Here is a 21,660-nt window from a genome sequence, read left to right on the forward strand (position 1 = left end):
GGCCTAATCATGAAGGTTTATCAATTTACATCTGAACTCAATTATGCATATCAAAAATAGCTAACCATCAACTGCCTATTTGGAAATTGAATTATTTACCGAACATTTCAAAGGTAATTATCAGACAGAAACAATGAACCTAACTTCTGTGTTCAAGAACTAAGCAGCTATTTATCACCTGCTTCTCTGGAAATAGCAGAAACATTGGGATACTTCTAAAATCATTTTGTGGTGGGTTGTGATTTAATTTCAAATAAATTATTTGCTAATTGTCACCTTCTTACCTTGCAATTTGGAATAATAGTCAAGGAAACTGAAGAAAAAACAGTAACTACCAACTGTGACTTGTGACAATAAATTTGGACATCATTTTTATGAAGTTATATGCTAATTTTCATCAAATTCTCATAAAATTTGGGGGGTAATTTCACAGAAATAAGAAAAAAATTGTCTAATTATTACCTAAGCACGATGAAATTCGGTACCACTTAAGTAAAGTGTTACCAAAATTTGATCCCCACAAGAGATCTTACCCTTAAGTTTCAGTTACAAGTGCACAAAGTGTTTCACCTGTGATTTAAATCTGTGATCTTCTTGGGCCAGTTTTTCCAAAAATTTAATCTGGATCAAAATGATCCAGAAAACATTGGATTGTAGCTTTAATTGTAAGTAATACATGAAAAAAGTAACATTAATAAGGACATTGGTACCATTGCTTAAGCTCAGTTTGTCAGAAGGGAGTTACCCTAGACTCTACTACCACCTGCTGGTAAAGAAAAGTAACTACAGGTTTTATATTCCACCTCTGTGAAGTGTTTGAATACCCAAGGGTTAAAGCATGGTCCCACAATATCAGCATATCTCCTCCATGGTCTGATTTTAATGACACTTTATGAAAAGTGTTTTTGTGTTTGATTTGCACACACTGTTAAAAAAACAGATATAAGAGATACCAACTCTGTGGATAGGGACTAACAAAGTGAACTACTTTTTGCTGGCTGATCATCATTTTACACTTAGACAGCTTCCTAATGACGCTCCATTGTAGTGTAGTCCTGTGTTGTCACAAGCTAATTAAAATGTCAAACAGGCTTATCACAGAGCCGAGTTGTGACAATACCGATTTGTTTTCCTCATGGAGAAGAGAAATGTTTAAGAAAACAATGCAGATTCAAGTAACAGCCTCTGTATTCAGATAAACAGCAAGAATTAAAGTCCCAGGTGGTTTGGTGTCACAAACTGCGCACAGCGTTGTGTTCTTTCTGACATTTAAGAAGTGTTTTCTTCTCAGTATGGATACAGTATCACCACAATGTCTCCCCTCATACTTTGGACGGGACTGGGAATTGTCCAGCCCTGAATAGACAGACGAGCCGATTTCCCCCCGGGCAAAGGCGTTAAGAGTGTGTGAACATCCCCCCTACCGACTCCACTTCATCCTTTATGTGTGACAAAGAATATAATGTGTGATAATACGCAGGCATTCTGGTGTGTGTGTGAGCATGTGAGGATGTTCCTGTGGGGCGTCGGTGTGAGGAGAGGAGGTGGGGTTTTGTCACACCTAGGTCAGGTCACTTGTGGTTTACAAAACAGTTTCTGTCAGTTTGTTGTTTGAATCAAAAGTTGGACATTAGGAGAGGGACGTAACCGCAGCATGGGCTGGATTTGGATCCTGGTTTTGGGTTTAGGAGTCCTGTTGAACGCTGTTCCTGGTTCCTTTCAGGATTCATCCAAGTAAGTGGCGAGGTCGATCAAATTTTGGACGCCAATGCGCATTTTATTTCTTTATGTTTACTTTCTTTAAATTCAACCTCTCTCCACAGGACACTTTTTTTAATCTCAGGTCCAGAGGTGTTGCATGCTGGGACACCGACTCCTCTCGCAGTTACTGTCCTTGGTGACTTCTCTGGCAGGGTTGTGGCTGAAGTGACGCATGGGAACACAAAAATATCCCAAACAGAAAACGTCCAAGGAGGTGACACTGGTGTACAGTAGAGGTTGATTTGCATTTTAAACTTTTTAAATACAGAAAACTAAAATCTGATTATTTCTTTAAGGTTTGACCAGGATCCTCACACTTCCTCCTGTGCGTATGAATTTCTTCCCCTCTGTTTTGTTTTTATTCAAAACAGCAAACACTGAAGGACATCCTAAGCTCCATATCTGTCCCCCCTCTCCTTAGATTTCTGGATCCATCACTGACAATTCCCTCCTGAACTTGACAGTGAAGGGCTACACAGGGGACACTCTCATTTACACCAACACCACCACGCTTATCTTCAGCATTAGGAACATCAACATCTTTATTCAAACGGACAGACAACGCTACCATCCAGGCCATCCTGTCAGATTCAGAGCTGTTTGTGTTCAGCTGGATAATCATCCGTACAAAGGCACTTTGGACATTTCAGTGCAGGTGGGTCGTATTTGTGTGGATTTTTTGTGTTTTGTGGGTGAAAGTTTGGCTGATGTTTATTTGTTTGTAGGATCCTGGTGGGAATGTTGTCCACACGTGGGAGTCCAAAAGGAGTCTGGGGATTGTGTTGCAGGAATTTACTTTGTCCCAGATGGCTCCTCTTGGAGAGTGGGTGATCACTATTACAGTGAATGTAAGAAACTTCTTACCTTTGTATCACATGCTTTGAAAACATATATGTGCCTTTTGATATGGTTCTGGTGAGCAACTTACAATTTTACCATTCGACTTCTTTCCTACAGGGTTTTTCTGATAAGAGTGTGTTTCATGTGGACGATTACGGTAACATACATATCATTCTGTTTCAATATTATCTGTTAACCTGTTAGCCATGTCGAAACAATGGCTCTTTTAGTCTGTTGTTTGTTCAGCTTTACATGACAGTCAAGAGTAAAATATTCTCAACTAGAGGGCCTTGGTGTTAAAGTAAAAGTATAAGAAGAATAAGAACAATACTTTACTTATATAGGACTTTTTAGTCCTGGTAATGAAGTGCTTCACAATAAACAGTAAAAAACAGGTAATTAATACTAAAATGCATTAATACAGTATCAGTAGTTTATGCTAACATAATGGCCATTTTAGTCCTCAGGAATTATTATTTTTGATGAATTTATTTTTATTTTTAAAAATTCCAAAGATTTTTTTATCACGCTTTCATTATGGGGTGTTTTTTTTAATTTAATTTAATTGTAATTTTTTATTTATTCTTTTTTTTTTTTTTTAAGAAAAAGTGAACTTATTATTTTTTTTATTTTGGCTGTAAAATAACTAAATGTAGTTGAGTCGAAAGGCTGGGAATAGTACTTTGTGGATTCACTGTATTTACCTAAAAGAATAAACATAATTTAAAAAAAGTTCTGAATATCAACATAAAAGCACTGTCATGTTTAGTGTAGCTGCTGTGAGCATAAAGCTAAATGCTAACTTAACCTTAAAGCTAACTGCTAACTGACCACTGCTTTAGGCACGGAATCGCTGCGAGCTGTGCTGAAGACTCTTACTTTTATCTTATGTGAACACGCTAACCGACACCACTGTTTTACTGATGCCTGTAGAGCGTCCCTTTGAGGTGTTGCTAAAGACACCATCGCAAGTCCTTGTGGGAGAAAACATCACTGGATCAGTGAGAGCACTGTGAGTTAGTTATCGTTTGATATACAAAGTACAACTTTGACACTTTTTTTTTTTTCTTCATTTGTTTGATTTTGAGGATGCTTTAATTTGCACTGTTTTGTCCTCCAGTTATCCAAGTGGGCAGCCTGTTCAGGGGATGGTAACTGTCTCACTGTCTCTGGTGTCTGCTGCAATCGATACATATTTCCCCTCTATGCAAACACAGAGTAAAGAGGTGAGGATTAACAGTTACTTATTTGTGACAAAATGAGCCTGAATTCTCCTTGTTTTAGCCTGCAAACACTTTTAAGCATAATAATCAGATTTTTTAGCTTGAGTCTGAACATTGTTTTTCAGATCTATGGCTCGACACAATTCTCCTTCAGCAAAGATCTGTTACAAACACTTTTCACTACATTTGGATTCAGAAGTGGCAGACGTGTGCGTGTTGTCGCTTGTGTCACAGACAACTCCACTGGTGAGTATTTTTTTGACTGTTGATTTGAACAAAACATGTGACTCAGTTTCATCCTGGAAAATAATCTGTTGCTTTGTCCTTAAAGGCTTGAAAGTGAACACGACGGTAGAAATCCACCTTATCAAGGATGTGTTCCAGCTCTCATTCCAGGATCATCCATTTACACTAAAGCCACCACTACCTTTCACCGCCACAGTGAGTACATCTTGAATTCTGCTTATTTTGCAGCTGTTTGAAGAATTATTTCAATGAGCTAACACCCTCTTCTTCTGTGCTGCAGCTTACAGTCTCTAGATTTGACAGGAAACCACTCAGCTCAAAGGATCTGATGCATACCGCTGTGATCGATGTCACTCAGACAACATCTAGTTTTAACGCTGAATCTACAACCATAACAGCTTCAGTGTCAGAGAATGGGGACATCCATATCAAGGTTCAGCTACTGGATCAGGTGGAGGTACTTTTTCTTCAGGTGAGGATTTTTGTTTTATATTACCTGGAAATTTAGTCTTTCTCCAAACAGTGCTGCTTGGCACTTCCTTGTATGTAAGATGAGTAGTTTCAGTACAGTATCACACAGGAGCCTACAAGAAAAAGAGCCTAGACTTTGTGTTTACTGTGGATTTGACCATGTTAGGTTTACTTTCCTCGACCATTAAGAAAAAGAAAACACTGTCAATGGTTACATGATGACTAGTTTAGTCCTCTTGTTTTCCCAATCTCATGTTTACCTAGGCAAGATTCCAATCCAGTGAGGAGGCTCTGAGGGTTCCCAAAAGCTACTCCTCTCCCAGTGGCTCGTATATCCAGATCTCCCAAATAAAGACTTTACCTGCACAGGTGACTCATGTGAAATCATTGCATGTTTGACTGATGCACATCAAACGAGTGATTCTCGTGTATTTTTTTATTTATGCGTTACACGTCTCTTCGCATTTTTACCTTCCAGATAAACTTGCCTCTTCAAATAAAAGTGGAAAGCACATTTCAACCCACTGAGCTTCACTATGTGGTATGTTTGGTTGAATATGTTAAATAAATTGATGCTTTTTCTGGCTAAATAAGATTGAATGTTTACAATAATAGTTCAAAATAAATTATTTGGTGTTTACTGGGACGGTGGCTGAAGTACTGCTTTCTGTCACATCTTTTCACACTTCAAGGTTAGCTCCAGGGGCAGAGTGGTGAGCGCTGGGACAACAAATTCTTCCTCTTTCTCTCTGACCCCGACAGCGTCCTGGTCTCCTGAGGCCTGTGTCACCGTCTACTGCATCCTCTCTGATGGAGAAGTCTCCAGTGACACTGCACGCATACCTATCAACCAACACAATCATGTATTTACATTTAGTTTTTTGTCTCTTTGCGTCCCCTCTTGTGATTTTAGGATTTGTATAATACCCCTGGACACGCATGTGATTGTTTGATGTGTTTGCTTTCTGCAGGTTTCTTTAAACTGGAGCAACTCCAGAGCCCAGCCTGGGGAGCAGGTGTCACTCACTGTGACGGTCCCTGAGCTCATGTCCCAGGTTGGGATAGCGGTGATGGGGACACGTGAAGACACTCTGCAGCCTGATCTCAGTTTAAACATGGAGCACGTATGAAAATCCATTTTTTATTTACACAAGCAAAAGTTTTCAAATCAAGATATTTTCTCAAAAGGCAAAATACAGTTTTTTAAACTGAAACTTCTGTGACCTTTAAGATTCTGTTATATGTATTTCATTTCTTAGAAGTCTTCCCATTTATCTGATTCTATTGCAGATTCTCCTAACTTTCCAGGTTAGATACCACAGTGACACTAAGTGTGAGACCACAAACCAGTTAGTCTGGATGTAACAGATCTGCTGCTTTGTTCTGAGATGACTCCGCTGTTTCTAAGAGCTGGTAACCTTAGTGTGTCGGGTGCAGGTCCTGAGGGTCATTGACGGGTTGAAGATGGAGGAAACAAAGCTCCACTACAGCAGGCTCTCTTACATGACCTTTCCTCATCTCCAAAGCAGCGGCAGATTGTTTTGTTTCTGATAAAATATAATATAACCTTATGGAAAGTAAGATTTCCTTAGGCATCTTAAGAGTTGAGGTAGGGTTACACCTTACATCACCAACCAATACCTGACCTACATCTCATTGGATCCACATTAGCAACAACTAAGTAGTAACTTCTCTAACTGGGGCCATACATGTAACCTTTAAAATCTGAGAAATTATCTAATTAAAACTCAAACTCTAACTAAAAGATAACAAGCAAGAGGGTAAAAAAAACAAGAAGAGTGTAGATTTATTTTTGTTCAATAGTAATAAAACTTTAAGGATGATAGTAACCTCTCAAGGCACCCTCATTATAACCATTCAGTCAATGCAACGCTTAACTTAAACATGAGAAGGTGCAACTTAAAAAAATGTGTATAGTGAGAAATATAGAAATGAAAGATTGACTAAGATGGTCTTCATAAGTGATAAGGTACAGTGTCAAAAAACAAAACAAAAAAACAAAACAAAACAGAGCCCTTAGAATTACATGGGTGGAGAAAGATTGGATTCTCATACACAAGAAAATTCCTCATAATCAAGATATATTATTGCATGCACAAGAGAAAGTTTCCTGTTTGCACAAGAACCTTTTTTTTTCTGGTTTCATGACCAGAGAAACAACAAAAATAAAAATGCTGCACATGCAATAGATTAATAGATGTCTACAGAGTGAGTTACACTGAGAAAAGTGTCCAAATTAAGTTAGATTCATCAAAACCTGGTATGAGACATCCCAGCCTCATACATTAGCTCAGCTCTTCTGAAGCCCCACATGATTTAAAATCAGTCACAGTTAAATGGTAAACCCAGGGAGAATGTAGAGGAGGTTTAATCAAATCAAAATGTGGATGTCATCTAACTGTAGACAAATCAACCTAATGTTCATGCTTCACTTTCTGTGCAGGATTTAACGTGTTTTACTATTACACATAAGTGCTGCTTGAATGGATTTATAGCGTTTTTATCTTCTCTGTGTCTCCACACTGCAGGAATGTGATATCTGGATGATGACCAATGCCAGACTCGATAAGAAAAACCAGCCCCATGGACATGAAACTGGTATGGTGATAAAAAAGGAAGGAGAAAAAAAAGTCAAATGAAAGTCCCTTTGGATAGTCTTACACCTGGATTGTTTGGAGAAGTTGATTATGTTTAGACATATATGAACTCCACAGTTGCAGTTTGTTGTTGGGAAACATGAGCAAAGCAAGAGTCCCAGTTAGCTTTCAGTCATACTCATGTGCAGGCAGAATGCAGTCAACCCAATAAAGGGGGTAAGTAGCTAAAGGTAGAAAAAGGCTAACTTTACTTACAGCCTTTATCCAATCAAATATCAGCAAAAGAGCTGGTGCTGGACACAGTGACATCACAGGACTCTATAGCCTCTCCTGCTTTAAAAACTGGTTTAATCCTGCAAATTTTGTCCAGCTGGGCTCTTTTTTCACAAATTAAGAAAAATCATAAACAAGCTTCTCTGAATCCAGAGGGAAAAAGTTGAAACACAAAGTGAATTGGTTTCCCAAGACCAACCCAAATGGATGTGTTTGTGATGTTTGAAACTTAGAGTCCATTTCAGCTTTCTTCAGTCACCTCTCTGTTATGTTTTGGTACCAGGTGGACAAACCCTGGTGGTTGAGAAGTACTGGAACCACTGGAGGGAGATGGGTGAATCTTTGCTGTGGTTGGACACCACTGTAAAGTGAGTGCTCAAAGATACAAAGACAAGGATGGGAATATGATTGACTGTTGTACTGGTTCTATTTCTTAATGGCTCTGTATCACTTTCTGTTTTTTTTTTTTTCTGTTAGTGGTAAAACATGGACTAGTGGGGAGATAACAGTTCCAGATGGAGTTACGTCTTTGGCTGCTGTTGCACTGGTGATGTCAGATAATCTGGGTTTTGGCTTCACTCCTGTGCCACAAAAGGTAATTACAATTTTAACTGTCTAAATCTGTGCCTCTTAAATTTTGAGTTTGTGATTCACAAGAATTTTGTTGTTTTTTTCTTTTAAGTAAGACTTTTTTTGTTGTTTTTTTTTAAATGGTACGCTAACCACACACCATCCTGATCATTAAACAGCTATTCACTAAAGAAACTAGTGACTGACTTCCTTGTTTTACTTGGTTTGTCACAATGTAGATGAGCTTAACTTTCAAGCTTTATGTACTATGTCCGAAAATAAAATTTACAGAGTATTTTTGAGAACTGCTGAATTTCTCTTAAGCTGTGTTTATTTCATCCTGTGATGCAATCCTGTTCATGCACACTTTACCTATCAGCCTATGAAGCTTGATCTTGAAGCGGCCTTCCTTCTTTGAGCTGCAGAGAAATCTCTGAAGGATCTCTCTGTGATAAGAGTAGTGTTGCCTATATTGCTTCCAGATGGGTCCATTTTTAGTTTTTTCTTTCACAGGGGCTGTTTTGCTTTGGTGTTTTTGAAACTTTGTAACTTGAAGTGGTTTGTTATTGTGGGAATCATTCATCAGAGGAAAAATCTTAAAAGCTTGGGTGTGTGCATGCTTACATATTCTGCTCACTGACCCTGAATTTACTCTTGAGTTACCATGTCATGATCATTTATTAAAAATCTACACAGCAATCGAGAAACGCTTCAAGCACCAGCAAGACTTTAAAAAGTACTGTATATTCCCCATTGAAACCGAAAAAGAAATAATAATTTGATCACAAATCAGCATTTCAAACCCCACAATAAAGAACTTCTCAGTTATGTTAAATAATTTGGGATGCTTGATCAAATAATATGCTTATGTTTATCCTCATATATTTGATAAAGAATGGTAGCTAGTTTTTAGGTTTCATTCTTCATTTTTGTCCTCTCCTTCACAGTTACCGGTGTCCAAAGATTTTTCTTTGTCTCTGGATGTCCCATTATACGTCATCAGGGGAGAGGAGATTGTTCTGGAGGCAAAGATCATCAGCCATTTAGACCATGAAATTGAGGTATGAAAGAAAAAATGTGTACCAATTCCTCTACTCTGATAAGAATGATACACTATCTGACTTTCTGGAAAAGAAGTACCTTTCCTATTAGGAAGAACTCAGAGAAACACACAGCTCATGGTTTAAACATTTCATTTATGACAATCAGGAAATGTTACACTCCTGATCAAACTAAGTTTTCATATGTTTCTTTCTGCAGGTCATTCTGCTTCTAGCACAGAGTGATGCCTTCCAGTTTGTTCTGGCAGACAGAGGAGATACCACCGTGCTAAATGCAAAAAAGATCACTTTGGGGAGTCACGTGTCAGCTGTAGTTCTGTTCCCCATTAGGCCTGTGGCTTTAGGCGAGATGGAAATATCTGTGGACGCCGTATCTGCAGATGCCTCCGACAGTCTTGTATGGCGAGTGCTTGTGAAGGTGCGGTATGATGGAGACGCTTGATAAAAAAAATACTGAGTGGAGTCTAACTTAATAAGTTTGAGGGTAGTGGAATCATAGCAGAGATGTTTTCAATCAACTCACACTAGGATTCAGTGTTAGAACCAGCATGTTACGTGGCGTTTGTTACTCCTACAATAACAGCATGTGACTTCCATGTACCCAAAGGCTGAAGGAGTTGAACAGTCCTATTCAAAGAGTCTTTTCCTGGAGCTGGCACCAGTGAAACACAACCACTCCAGATCCATCTCCTTCCCCTTTCCACCAGATGTGGTCCCGGGCAGCCAGAGGGCCCATGTGGCATTGGTTGGTACGTCTACCATTTGCTCTCCATGCTGTGCCACTGGCAGTTTCATCTGAATCCTCTTTATGTTTACTTTTAGTCAACCAGGCATGTGTAATGACGCTCACATTTTCCTGAGAACTCCGATAATGAGCGTGGGTATAGGCACATTAAACCTCAGCGCTGTCCTGAAAACATTAACGTAGGGGATGATTTAAAATGGAAACAACGGACATCAAACAGGAATGTTTATGGCAGGCAGATTCTGAACAGCTGTCAGGCTGTTGGGCTTGGCTCCATTCAGGTTGAGGGATGTTGGGCATTCGTCATGGTAGGGAAACGAGCCTCAGTATTTTCCTCAGTTGGGTCCAAATTTGTGGTTTTCCTGCTTTTGTGATAGTGACCTTTAAAGAAATGTGTTGGAGTTTTTTTACTACCAGAGATTCTGCCTCTTGAGCTGTTTTGCAGTTTCTTCTCTATCATTTCACACATGTAATTTAAACCTCTGATGTAAATTTTTATGTGACAATTACTGAAAAAAGATGGCACATGTAGATTTCTATCGTGAAGTGTTATTTTCAGGTTGAAAGATTTATTATGTTGCAAAGCCTATTTAATAACTGTAATGTATAAATTGAGTGAGTTTCAGAGTGAACATTTAAATCATTCCCCTGTGTTGCTTTGTACAGGGGAAATCTTGGGCCTGTCCATTAAAAACTTGGACTCACTCATTCAGCTGCCTCTTGGTTGTGGGGAGCAGAACATGATCCGCTTTGCTCCAAGTATTTACGTCCTCAGGTACCTGGATAAGTCTGGCCGGGATGACAAGGAGATAAGGAGCAGAGCTTTAGGCTACATGATAGAAGGTAAGAGACCTTTGAGGGATCATCGACTCATAGAGTTCATCTAGACGGCAGATTTAAAGATATTTTCTTGGCTGCTTTAATGACAGCATTTTTGGGGTGACTTGTCTCTTGCTTTAAGGATATCAAAGACAACTGTCCTTCCAACACAATGATGGTTCGTTCAGTGCTTTTGGACCCAGCAGTGACTCTGGAAGTATATGGTTAGTAACCCCCATACCGTAATACTCCTATTTGATGACATAAAAGTCTTATGTTTATTCACAATGGATGCAAATAAAATCATTCTCACGAGTAAATTACCTGTTAAGCAAATACACAGACCTGAGTAGACACAGAATGACGTGATTTAGCAAAAAGTTTCATGCACTACTCACTTTATCATCTTATTTACAAGATTGTCACGAATCCCTGGAAAACAAAAGAGAGGAGGACCCAGTTGCAGATGAAACAAAAACTTTTATTTTAACTAAACTGGATTATGTGGCAAGTTGTAAAACCTTTGACTGTCAGTTGATTTTAGCTATCAGTTGTACAAGCAAGTTTGCAATGCCCCACTTAGCATCACAGGCCTCTTTTCTTTTGGTACTCATATACACAACAATTAGTTATACACAAATTAAACAAAACTTTCTAGGGCTCAGTGGTGTGAATGAAGTGACCAAGTAATTTTATTCACATCTGATGCAAACACAACATTTAACTTACTCTGCCTCTAATGCTTCTCCTTCTTTCTCTGGTCCCAGGTTAACAGCCTTCGTGCTTAGGTGCTTCCTCCAGGCTCAGCCCTACATGCAGGTAGACCAGAATGTCCTGACTAGGGCCAGGACCTGGATTTTGAAGCACCAGGGGTCTAAAGGAGAGTTCAAAGAAGTGGGAAGGGTAATCCACACAGAGATGCAAGGGGGACTGGACAGTGGTCCCGTCGCCCTCACAGCCTATGTGCTCATTGCACTGCTGGAGGATGAGAACTATGCGGTGAGACTGGGAAATGTTTGTTCTTCATCATAGGAAGGCACAGTTGGGGCTCTTCAACAGAAAACTGGGTTAAGTATTCACGCTTGCTCTTGTTTACATGTATTCACCATCATCATTCATTCTGTTTAAAGGATTTGTATCCAGAGACCGTGTCCCTGGCTCAGCAGTACCTGGTGGACGGAGTGTCCAGTGGAGTGGTCAGTAACTACAGCCTGTGTTTGGTCGCCTACGCTTTAGCTCTAGCTAACAGTCCTATGGCTGGTACTGCCCTGAATGAGCTCAACAGGAGAGCTGACAACAAAGGTAAGTTCTCTCTGGCTTTCAATGTTTTGTGTCAATGGATAGCCAAAGTGACGCATCTGTTTAACCCTTTGGTGCCTGAATTAATTAACAATTATAAAAATAGATTTTTTTAAATGTGTTTTTGCATTCTTACAGATGTTAAATTAAGTTGAGATTGTTAATTTGAGTATAGTACACACAATAGTTATAACTAAGTTATATTATTTATAAAGACACTAGAAGTTAATCCCCTGACCAAAATATTGTGACATAGTGGATATGATATAATCTTTGGTAATCTTAGGTAATGATGAGATCCAAAGGTCATTTCAGCTGCATCAAGACCTGATAGACCTCCAGAGACAGATACTCTTTTTCAATCAGGATAGAAAGTAAATGGGTTTTCAAAAGTTTTTCCTTTTTTTTCACCAATGCTAGCAGAATAACAATAAAAGACACCATAATGTGACACAATATATCATCCACCCATAGTTAATGTTGCTTCAATGCATGTTGGATGACATTTTAAACCATCAGTTGCATTTTCGTTCATTGGCTGCAAGTTAAGCGAGACCCAGTCATGGTGATGGCAAGTTAGTCCAGGCGTCTCTCTTTTACATCCATGTTTTCTCAGAACATCAGAACATCAGAACATCAGAGTACTTTATTGATCCCCGAGGGGCAATTTCATTTCAGTCTTACAGGGAATCTTCAATTTTAGAAAAACCCATAAGGATGTATAATCTCAGTTCTGTACTAGGTCCCCCCCAGGAGTCTCCTGCTATTGGATTAGAGATTCAAATCAATCAGTCAAATGATTTGTCATTTTGTCCCCCAGATGGAGTCATGATGTGGCAATCCTCCCTGGGCTTGGAGTCATATGACTGGCAGCCAGGCTCAGCACAGATTGAGATGGTCTCCTACGTCCTGTTGACTCTTTTCAGACATGGCAGCTTGGTGGAGGGCATTGAACTCATGAAATGGTTAAGCAAGCAAAGAAACTATCTTGGCGGCTATGGGACGACACAGGTAAAACCGCACCAGTTTTACAGTTGAAAAATTGATATTTAACTTTTACTTTCAGAATACAATAAGATTCAATTAAAAAAACATTTTCAGTTTTTCAATAAGCACCTTAACCTCCCTGTGGGGACTACGTTGCTTACATTTCCCCTTGTTGCAACTCAAATGAGAGATTAACGTCCTGATACCTTTTCCTCCCTCAGGACACAGTGGTTGCCCTCCAAGCTCTGGCGTATTACGCTGCCTTCAGTGGTGCCCACTCCATACATCTCACACTGAATGTATCCACCTCAGCATCTTCATCTATGTCATTATTTAGAATTAATTCCTCCAACTATCGGACATATCAGAGCCAGGAGGTAATACGATGAATCTCTCAATTACTGTGCTTTTGTCGTCCTGGGAGATCTTTATTCTGCAGCTCTTGTTTGATTTTTCTTAGATTAAAGCTGACAAAGATATAAACCTGAATATTTACATGGAAGGACGAGGATTCGCAGTTTTTCAGGTACACCTTTTAACTCTTTTCTCAACAATCATGATATAAGATAGAACTGTAAACAGCATGCCACTGTTGCATAAATTCTGCGTCACACCACAACTGTAAACCACCTCTCACTATGCAGGAATGTTTTCATACCTCCGACATATCTCACTCAGCATAAAGAACAGCTTAAGTGAAGCATGACCAGAGTAAATGGAAAGCAGCAGCTGTGCACGGCAGCTTCACTCAGAACAATGTACTGCATTGAAAAATGCTAAACCAAAACAGATAAATGCAAATGCAGCATGATAATAAACTCCCATCCATTAACATATGGAACGAATAGTGTAGCTTGAAGTTTGGTCTGCACTTAGTGTGTTCTGATAGCATCGCTCGGTTTAAGACTCAGGTGAAAGGTTAACTGTTAAAATCTGGTCAGTATCATATCACGCTGTCTTTTGTTCCAGACCCACTGTATCAGAGAATAAGCCAACAACATTCACCAATTCATCAATGTCAATGCTCAGACAAGTGAATAAATGCAGATTTAAACTTTGTTTCATTTCTGCTTTAAAGTAGAAGAGAAAAACAGACAGTGTTCTTGTGCAGCCTTGAGGCATTTTCAGTGACTCAATGATAACAGACTGATGTTATATCTGGCTGTGCTATCAGGCAGTACTGTAAACTTTAACTCTTAACCACTAAATCTAAGTTTATAAAATTTTAAATCTCTATGAATCTTTCCAGCTGAATGTCTTTTACAACTTGGAGAGCAAAGCATTTTCACAGAACCTCCAGCACACTATGGACAAAGAGGCGTTTTTATTAGACGTGGATGTAAGTGAGGAGAGAGACCGCACTTACATGCAGCTGTCTATATGCACAAGGTATGTCACACAATACTTACTGAACAATATGACAAACTAACCCTTTAATTTACTTTCAAATGCCTCTTTTTTAAGAAACTGTTAATATTTTGTTGGGTGTTTTTCCTGGCAAAATATGTTTTCTAAAAGAATGTACTGAAATAACACAACATCTTTCTTGTGTCTTAATTAGATTAAAGGACGATCAGAAGATTTCTCAGACAGGCATGGTGATAATGGATGTGGGCATGCTCAGTGGGTTTGGTCTGGCCCCCAGAGCTGCTGCCCCTAAAGATTTTATCAGAAAGGTGGAGGCACTGCCTGATAAGGTCATCCTTTACTTAAGTTCAGTAAGTAAGAAATCATTATGAGCCCCACTGTTTTTCACCAGGTTTGAAATATTGATGATTTGCAGGAAGTATCAAGTTTAATATTTAACTACAATAAATACTCTTAGTTTGTATTTTCTTATGATAACATAAAAGTATTCTAAGTTTGAAGAAATAAAACATATAGCCTTTAGATTTCATTATTTGTAGTAAGTGTGTCAATTTACAGCTGTGATCTTTGTTTTTGATTTTTGTACCTTGGATAAAAGTGTCTGCCAGGAACCTGAGTTTTTGTGTTCAATAACATGAAAACGTCTGTCCTTTTGTCTTAACAAAAAACAAACAAGAAAAACAAAACAACACGAAAAAAACAACAGAGAGAGAAACAAATGTTTAGGATTACAACCAGCAGTAGCTAGCTTAGCTTACAAGCTGCCTTCTCTGAAAAAACAAGCTTGTCAATAGTTTTGTACTCCTCTCATTCAGGTCATGTTTGTTTGTTTGTTTTATCTTACTGCCATCAGATTACGTCCACAAATGTCACAAATGAATATACCAAAAAAAAAAAAAAAATCGACATCCATGGGGTTGATTTATATTAGCTAGTTGTACAGGCTTGCAGACTTTGGCCTTCGTCCAAGGTACTAGGTCTCTGTTGCCCATATGTACTGTATAGTCTTAGAATTAAGATTTACACACTTTTTTTTTATCTGAGTGCACAGTGTCACTCATTTTTCCGTTCCTGTTTGTAGCTTACCAAGGCAAAGGTGTGCATCACACTCCCAGTCATCAGAGAATACAAAGTGGCCCACGTACAGGATGCTGTTGTTCAGGTTTATGACTACTATGAACCTAGTGAGTACACTTATTCAGTCTTTCTTACTGGCTTCAATGCCACAGAACTGTATTGGACACATGTGTGTACTGTGTTTTATAAACCATGAAGCTGAAACTGAATCGCAGTTTGCTGTTAAGTTCTTTCAAAATCTGCTTTGTGTTATTTAAACACATGATCTATTTTCCCCCTGTGTCAGAGAGAAAAGCAACAAGGACATACAACTCAAATGCTCTGCACAACATGGACTCCTGTTACTTCTGTGGTGAAGCCTGTGATCTGTGCAGCTCAGGATTCACGATCACCATTACCTCCCCGCTGTCGGCTCATTCAATACGGAGTGTCACCTTCAGTTTGTTTCCCTTGCTTTTTGGAGTCTGTGTTGTTTTATTGTTGTAATCTAACTATGATTGGATACTGTTGCAAATATTTGTTTCCAATTCTAGTTCCACTTATTGGTTCCAGTTCTCATTGATTCCTGATTCTGGTTCCAGATTTAGGTTCCATTACTTTTAAAGGGAAAATGAATGGGCGGCCTTGGCTCATGGATAACAGAACATTCCCTTAAATTCACACCATATTAAATGAAATGTTTGTTGTTGTCTGTTCTGACCATTTTCTGACCAATTTCTTCAGACTGTGGAATTTTGAATTCTGACTAAAGAAAGATCTATGACACTGTTAGGAACTGATAAGTGGAACCAAAATGCGTGTGCCTTATCAGAACCAGAATTTAGGAGTTTTTTCACCCAGGCATAAGGTTAAGTAGATTAAATTTTACATGAGGCTGTAATCTGTTAGTAAATACATTAATATTAACTGGTTATAATGTAAAATGTTTCTTTAAAATAAAACTGTTATTTTTTGAACAATTGTTCAAATTTGAAGAACAATTGTAATATTAAGAGGACCGCTGACATCCTGCTCTTTTGCTTAGTAAACAGACCTTCTACTCAATATGATGTTTTGATTTTGATTTTAATTTGTTTTTGGATAGAAATTGCATGAGAAATGATTTATTTTTGAGACCTTGTTATCAAATCTTGTACATGAACATGGTACTTATGGTAAGAAAAATAAAGATTTTTTTATTTACTTTACTTCTCCTTATGGTTCTATGTGTTCACTGGAATATAAAGTTTGATATAGAACTCATGTGCAGCTGGCCTAAGAACAAATAAAACTGATTTCTCTCTTCCATATGTGTCCTGTTGACGCCAGCTTGGCAGAAACTGCAGACATGTTAAGCTGCCTGAAGCAGTATAAAGGCTAAGATAATATTTGTTCAACAGCTCTGCTATACTTTCCAACGACTTTTGGGTCTAACATGTTTTTCCTTAGGTTGATATATAACAGTCCACCATAAGCTGAGCAGACCTTGGCTTTTGGGGTGTAAATGTGTTGCCATGTAGGAAAAAATGCCCTGTAAGGTCATTTGGAGCGAGATAAAGTCTTTCCTACCTCCTCTGCCTGCAACAAAGCTGTCAGACTGAGGAATTCAGACTAACTTGTAGTACCTCATAGAAGGATCACACATGGAAGTTTAGGAGGTGGTTCGATGTTACCGACTAATTTTAAAATGGATGTTGTTTCTAATATTTCACCCTGCTTTGTTCAGGCCATGGCATACCATTTTTTATTTAATAAGTTGAATGCCAAATAAATCTAGTTTAATGCACTGTATGGAAAGCTTGTATTTATGAATGTTTAATACAATAAGGTTTTGTTTTAACAAATTTATGCCTCATTGAAGTGATTATGGTTAATCTTACAGCCAGATCTCAACCAGTGCCCTGACTTTGTTCTGCAGCTGAATCTGATCTTTGACCTTTTTGCACATCAGCCTTAATCTGCTTTTATGCCTTTTTCCGGCAATGTGCTGTCCTTAATTGCATTGCATGTCTGTTTTTATGCGTATGATGTTTTATAAGACTTATTGGACAAAAATACTCTCCTCTAGGGGCAATAAAGCTTTTTTGGTCATAAGCAAAAGCAGACGTGGAATGAAGCTGAGATTGCAAGTTACACAGAAAACAACTACTTGAGACAATCTCTGGGCTTCATATTAACATGATAAATGATTACAACTTGCATGCAGATCTCTTAAATTGACTTCCTCTGACTTACTTCCTGCTTTAAAAGGAAGGGAATGTTCTAGTAGAGATGATTTAGCCCGGTGCTGTGACTGTAAAAATGCTAAAAATTATAGCTAGGATAATAAGAACCTCCACCTTGAGTAGATAGGATGATGTAAGTTTAAATATTTCAACCATATGTGACTTCAACACTGATGCTTATCCACATTGTTCACATATATTGTTGTTACATGACATTAACTTTAAGCAATGTTTGACTATAATTACACACCAGGGGTTTAAATGGCATCATAAAAAGGAACAAAAAAAACATACTTACATACAGAAACACTAAGGATGGAGAGTAACATATGGAAATTATACTGCTATGGATGCCAAAGGCAGAATTAAAACATTCTCATACTGTATTTATTAAGCTTAAACTTTTTTTTTCTTTTGTGAATTATTATCAACTTGTTAGAGCTGGACTAACTTTTAAAAGTGCTGCAATATCACCCAGGACCACTAGATGGCAGGCTTGGTAACATAATAGCCTCTGAACTGGTACCAGGTAAGTTTTTAAAACTCTACAAACTGAAACAACTAAAATCTGGAGCCTTTTAGTCTCTAAATTTGGAAGTTTTCAGACTAACTTTTTGACTGTCTGTCATGTCAGGGGGGAAAGCATAGATAACAGTCTCTTCTTAAAGGGTCCAGCAAAGTTTGATTGCATCTGAGCAAAGTTTTAAAGAAGCACAAAAGCACTTGGAACCCCTCAGTTTCATCCTGCATTGTACCTGACGGTTTATTTCCTGTTAACACCTCTGTGATTTAATTAAAATGTGCCATGTGTGGGATAACAGCACAAACATAAAGGTCAGGACAAATAACCCTTACTAACAGGGGTCTTGTTGTGGGTCAAGCTACAAAAACAGACATCAATCAGGGGTGAACATGCATCATGATGTCATGCATCTACAATGTCAGAAATTGCCCAGTGTAATGGCTCCAACTGCTGAAAAGTTGAGAGCACAGAAACTTAAATGAGTTGTGGACGCCTTTACAAAGAGGATCTTTCACCAGATTGTATTCTGGTTGAAAAGAGCTGCACGATGAAAGACACGAGCTCCAAGTTACATCCCCTGTGTTATTTGCCCCAAAGTGAATTGCTTCTACCTATTTCCGAAGAAATTCCTGCAGCTTGTGGTTTAGGCAGTACCAGGTCCAAATTCCTGAATCTGTTCCAGTACCATTTATTCATACTCACTCCTGTCGATACAGCTATGAAACAACTAATGCTGGCAGCTTCCCTGTCAATAAGACGATGGGATTAATACAGCGAAAGATGATTATTTATGAGCTTCATCTTCTGACAGGAGTCATCAGTGAAACATGCGATGTTGTTATTGGACTCAGTGCAACTGAAGGAAAGATCAAACATGTAACGTGTTAAATTATGAAATTCACAAAGACAGCAGGTTCTGTGGATAAATCTTCAAAATAAATCACTTAACAGAGGAATTCACTCCCACTGAGCTGACTTTTAAAAACACATTTATCAAAAATGAAAAGTCACATGAGCACATGACATGTATGCACATGTGTTACTGTTGATCTGAGTGTTCAGCAGTGACAATGATATATTATATTATTGTTACACCAAATTGCATAATAAAGACTTCATAGTTTACATTTCTAACCACATATATTCACTTCCAGATAATGTGGTTAGGAAGTGCTTCTGCAAGCATTGTCAGCAATGTCAACAAAGCATTGATTCAAAAAACAGAGACGCACAACGGCCCCCTGTGGCCGCCCACCAGATGACATCAGTAGGAAAGAATCACCATCCCAACAAACAGCCACATCATATGGATAGCCAACGCTGTCAGTGTCATGCCAGGAAGCGGGAACTGCTGCAGCACCAACAGAGATGAATGGAAGAGAAATGTTCAAACTCCCCAGCGATTCTACCTAAACGACAGCAGTTGGGAGGAGGATGATGCATTTGTTTGGCAAGGCACGCTCCATTCGCCGGGGCGAGTCATGGAAAATCCCTTTGAGCTTTCATCCCACCCAGAGTCAGTGTGTATTTACACAACCCCAGGGCGACCCTGCACAGGCCAGCCCAGACAGACAAATCCATCCCAGACAGAAGGGACTCCACAGGAACAGAGCCGGGCTGAGAGTCCACTCAGTCATCCTGCTACAGGGAAACCATCAGTGATGGTATCACGATGGAATGGTACTTAAAGGTAGAGGTGATACCAGACTTGAGGAGTCTGGTCAATTCTTTGTCACCCCCATCAGAGAGATAATGTTTGGGTGATTAGTGTCTGCGCTCTCACGGCACGAGTGACTCTGTCTGCCTCTCTGAGTCACTGTCTCTCAGCTGTTACCGTGCCTGCATCAGTGTTATTGTACAAGTACAAACTGCTACAAACCCAGTGAAACACCATGTTGCACAACATTGCTCCTGCATCTTTAAAACAAATTATGATCTTACCAAACCGTTTCCTTTCAGTCCAAGAGCCGTTCTTGAAATTTATTGCTAAAAACATTCAGAAATTCAAATTTATTAAGCCTTTGTAGCTTAATTGAGGGATTCAGATTTCTGTGGGTTGGCTGATTCACCACTGTGGTCCAGACAGACGTACCCCAACTACTACTACTGGAAGGATTGCCATTGATTTGGTTCAATTCTTGAGCCCAGACAGTGAATAAAACAATTGTGGTGATCCAGAATTTTCCTTTGACGCAATATTTATCTTTCCTTGAAAGCTCATCAGGTCTTTTTCTTTATCTGATCCTTTTCTGATCCTGTTGATTTTCTTCATTTCAACATCTTCTTACCTGATTGCATTCATCATGGCTACTGTGGCTCTCTTGTAAGTTGGATCATCTCTTTATAGGAACTATGGTGGCCTGATCCCTTGCCTGAGCAATTATGGCAAAACACTGACCCAAAGGTGCTCCTCAAGGCAAAGCATCAGTCTGTGAAGGTGGAGAAGGTGCTTACTCAGTGCAGTAATAGGTTAAGCAAATGTGAGCGCAACAGGGTCCATGTATTGTATGTAAGTTAAGGGCTTTGAGGAAGACTTAAAAAGTCCTGAGTCCTTATCTTACTTTTGTTCTCTTTAACAGTTTTGACCGTTTGTTTCTCCTATTTTTGTGAGTTAATAAATGACCAAGTCTGTATCTGGGGCACCTTCTTTTGCAACAAAAGAACAGTTCAGATCTACTCTGTATTTATTGCATAATAGCAAATAATAGCAAGCTAATGTGCTAACCTAAACAGTGCACTAATTAGCATGATGGTGACCAAACATTTGCATGTTAGCAGCGTTCTTGGAGGAACAGTACCAAGCTGCAAACTGCTGTGGTGATTTGTGAAGCCCAAGGGGTAACATCCAGTTTAGATAAATGGAGCCTATATGGGAGTGTTAAAAGTTGCTGTTCGTCAAGAATCTGCATGAGGCAGAAAATTAGGATGGTCTGATTGCCCAGTCACAGTCACAGCGCAGCTCACGTGACTGACGGGTGCCCTGTAGCTGTAAAATAGGAAGCCCAAAGCATGCGTCATATCCAATATGCCTGCGTCCAATGATTGGCTTCATTTCACTGTTTCAGGAACAGACAGGTGACATCGCAGAGACTACGCCCATATTGTATACAGTCTATGGCAGGGATCTCAAACTCATGCCATGGAAGGCCAAGAGGCTGCAGGTTTTCTTTCCAACCAAAAACTCCACCAGCTGGTTTCATTGATTACCTCACCTCCAAGCAGAGAGCAGGGACTAATCTACGTCTACGAGTTTGCCTTGTCTATGGTAAAGCCAATATAGAATTGTAAAAAATTGCAGATCCTCAAATATCCACTTGAGACTCTCCTTAAAAAAGAACAAGAAAACCCTTCAAGCTCCTTTCAAAATGCTGAGATTCATAACAGATTTCAACAGGCTTGATTTGTAATACCTATTTCTTTATTTGTCACAAGTGACGAAAACCTTTTTTTCCCCTCAAAACTTATCTTTTTTTACTCAATCAAGCCTAAGACACTATTATGTCATTGCTAATGCCACTAACAGCACATTGTAGCAGTTTGTGGCAATAACATGGCCTAACTCCACTATGAACTAT

General features: G+C 39.0%; 1 protein-coding gene across 1 annotated transcript; it reads left to right on the forward strand.

Annotated features, from left to right (window-relative positions):
- Positions 1-1,510: 1,510 nt before the first annotated feature.
- Positions 1,511-16,385, forward strand: cd109 (CD109 molecule). Its single transcript, XM_074692455.1, has 31 exons — positions 1,511-1,565; positions 1,724-1,734; positions 2,183-2,416; positions 2,487-2,609; positions 2,719-2,758; positions 3,535-3,613; positions 3,722-3,827; positions 3,950-4,070; positions 4,156-4,265; positions 4,351-4,542; positions 4,806-4,910; positions 5,020-5,082; positions 5,234-5,404; positions 5,513-5,665; positions 7,091-7,160; positions 7,716-7,800; positions 7,910-8,027; positions 8,950-9,063; positions 9,263-9,481; positions 9,671-9,812; positions 10,475-10,651; positions 10,770-10,851; positions 11,395-11,626; positions 11,758-11,929; positions 12,747-12,937; positions 13,135-13,290; positions 13,374-13,439; positions 14,163-14,302; positions 14,475-14,631; positions 15,363-15,465; positions 15,645-16,385. The coding sequence occupies exons 1-31, from the start codon at positions 1,511-1,513 to the stop codon at positions 15,842-15,844; spliced, it is 3,987 nt and encodes a 1,328-aa protein (XP_074548556.1). The 3' UTR covers positions 15,845-16,385.
- The last annotated feature ends 5,275 nt before the right edge of the window (positions 16,386-21,660 follow it).

Source organism: Halichoeres trimaculatus, unplaced genomic scaffold (assembly GCF_033239565.1).
Source record: "Halichoeres trimaculatus isolate MK-OKI-2021-1 unplaced genomic scaffold, fHalTri1.1 fHalTri1_scaffold_17, whole genome shotgun sequence".
Taxonomy (NCBI): domain Eukaryota; kingdom Metazoa; phylum Chordata; class Actinopteri; order Labriformes; family Labridae; genus Halichoeres; species Halichoeres trimaculatus.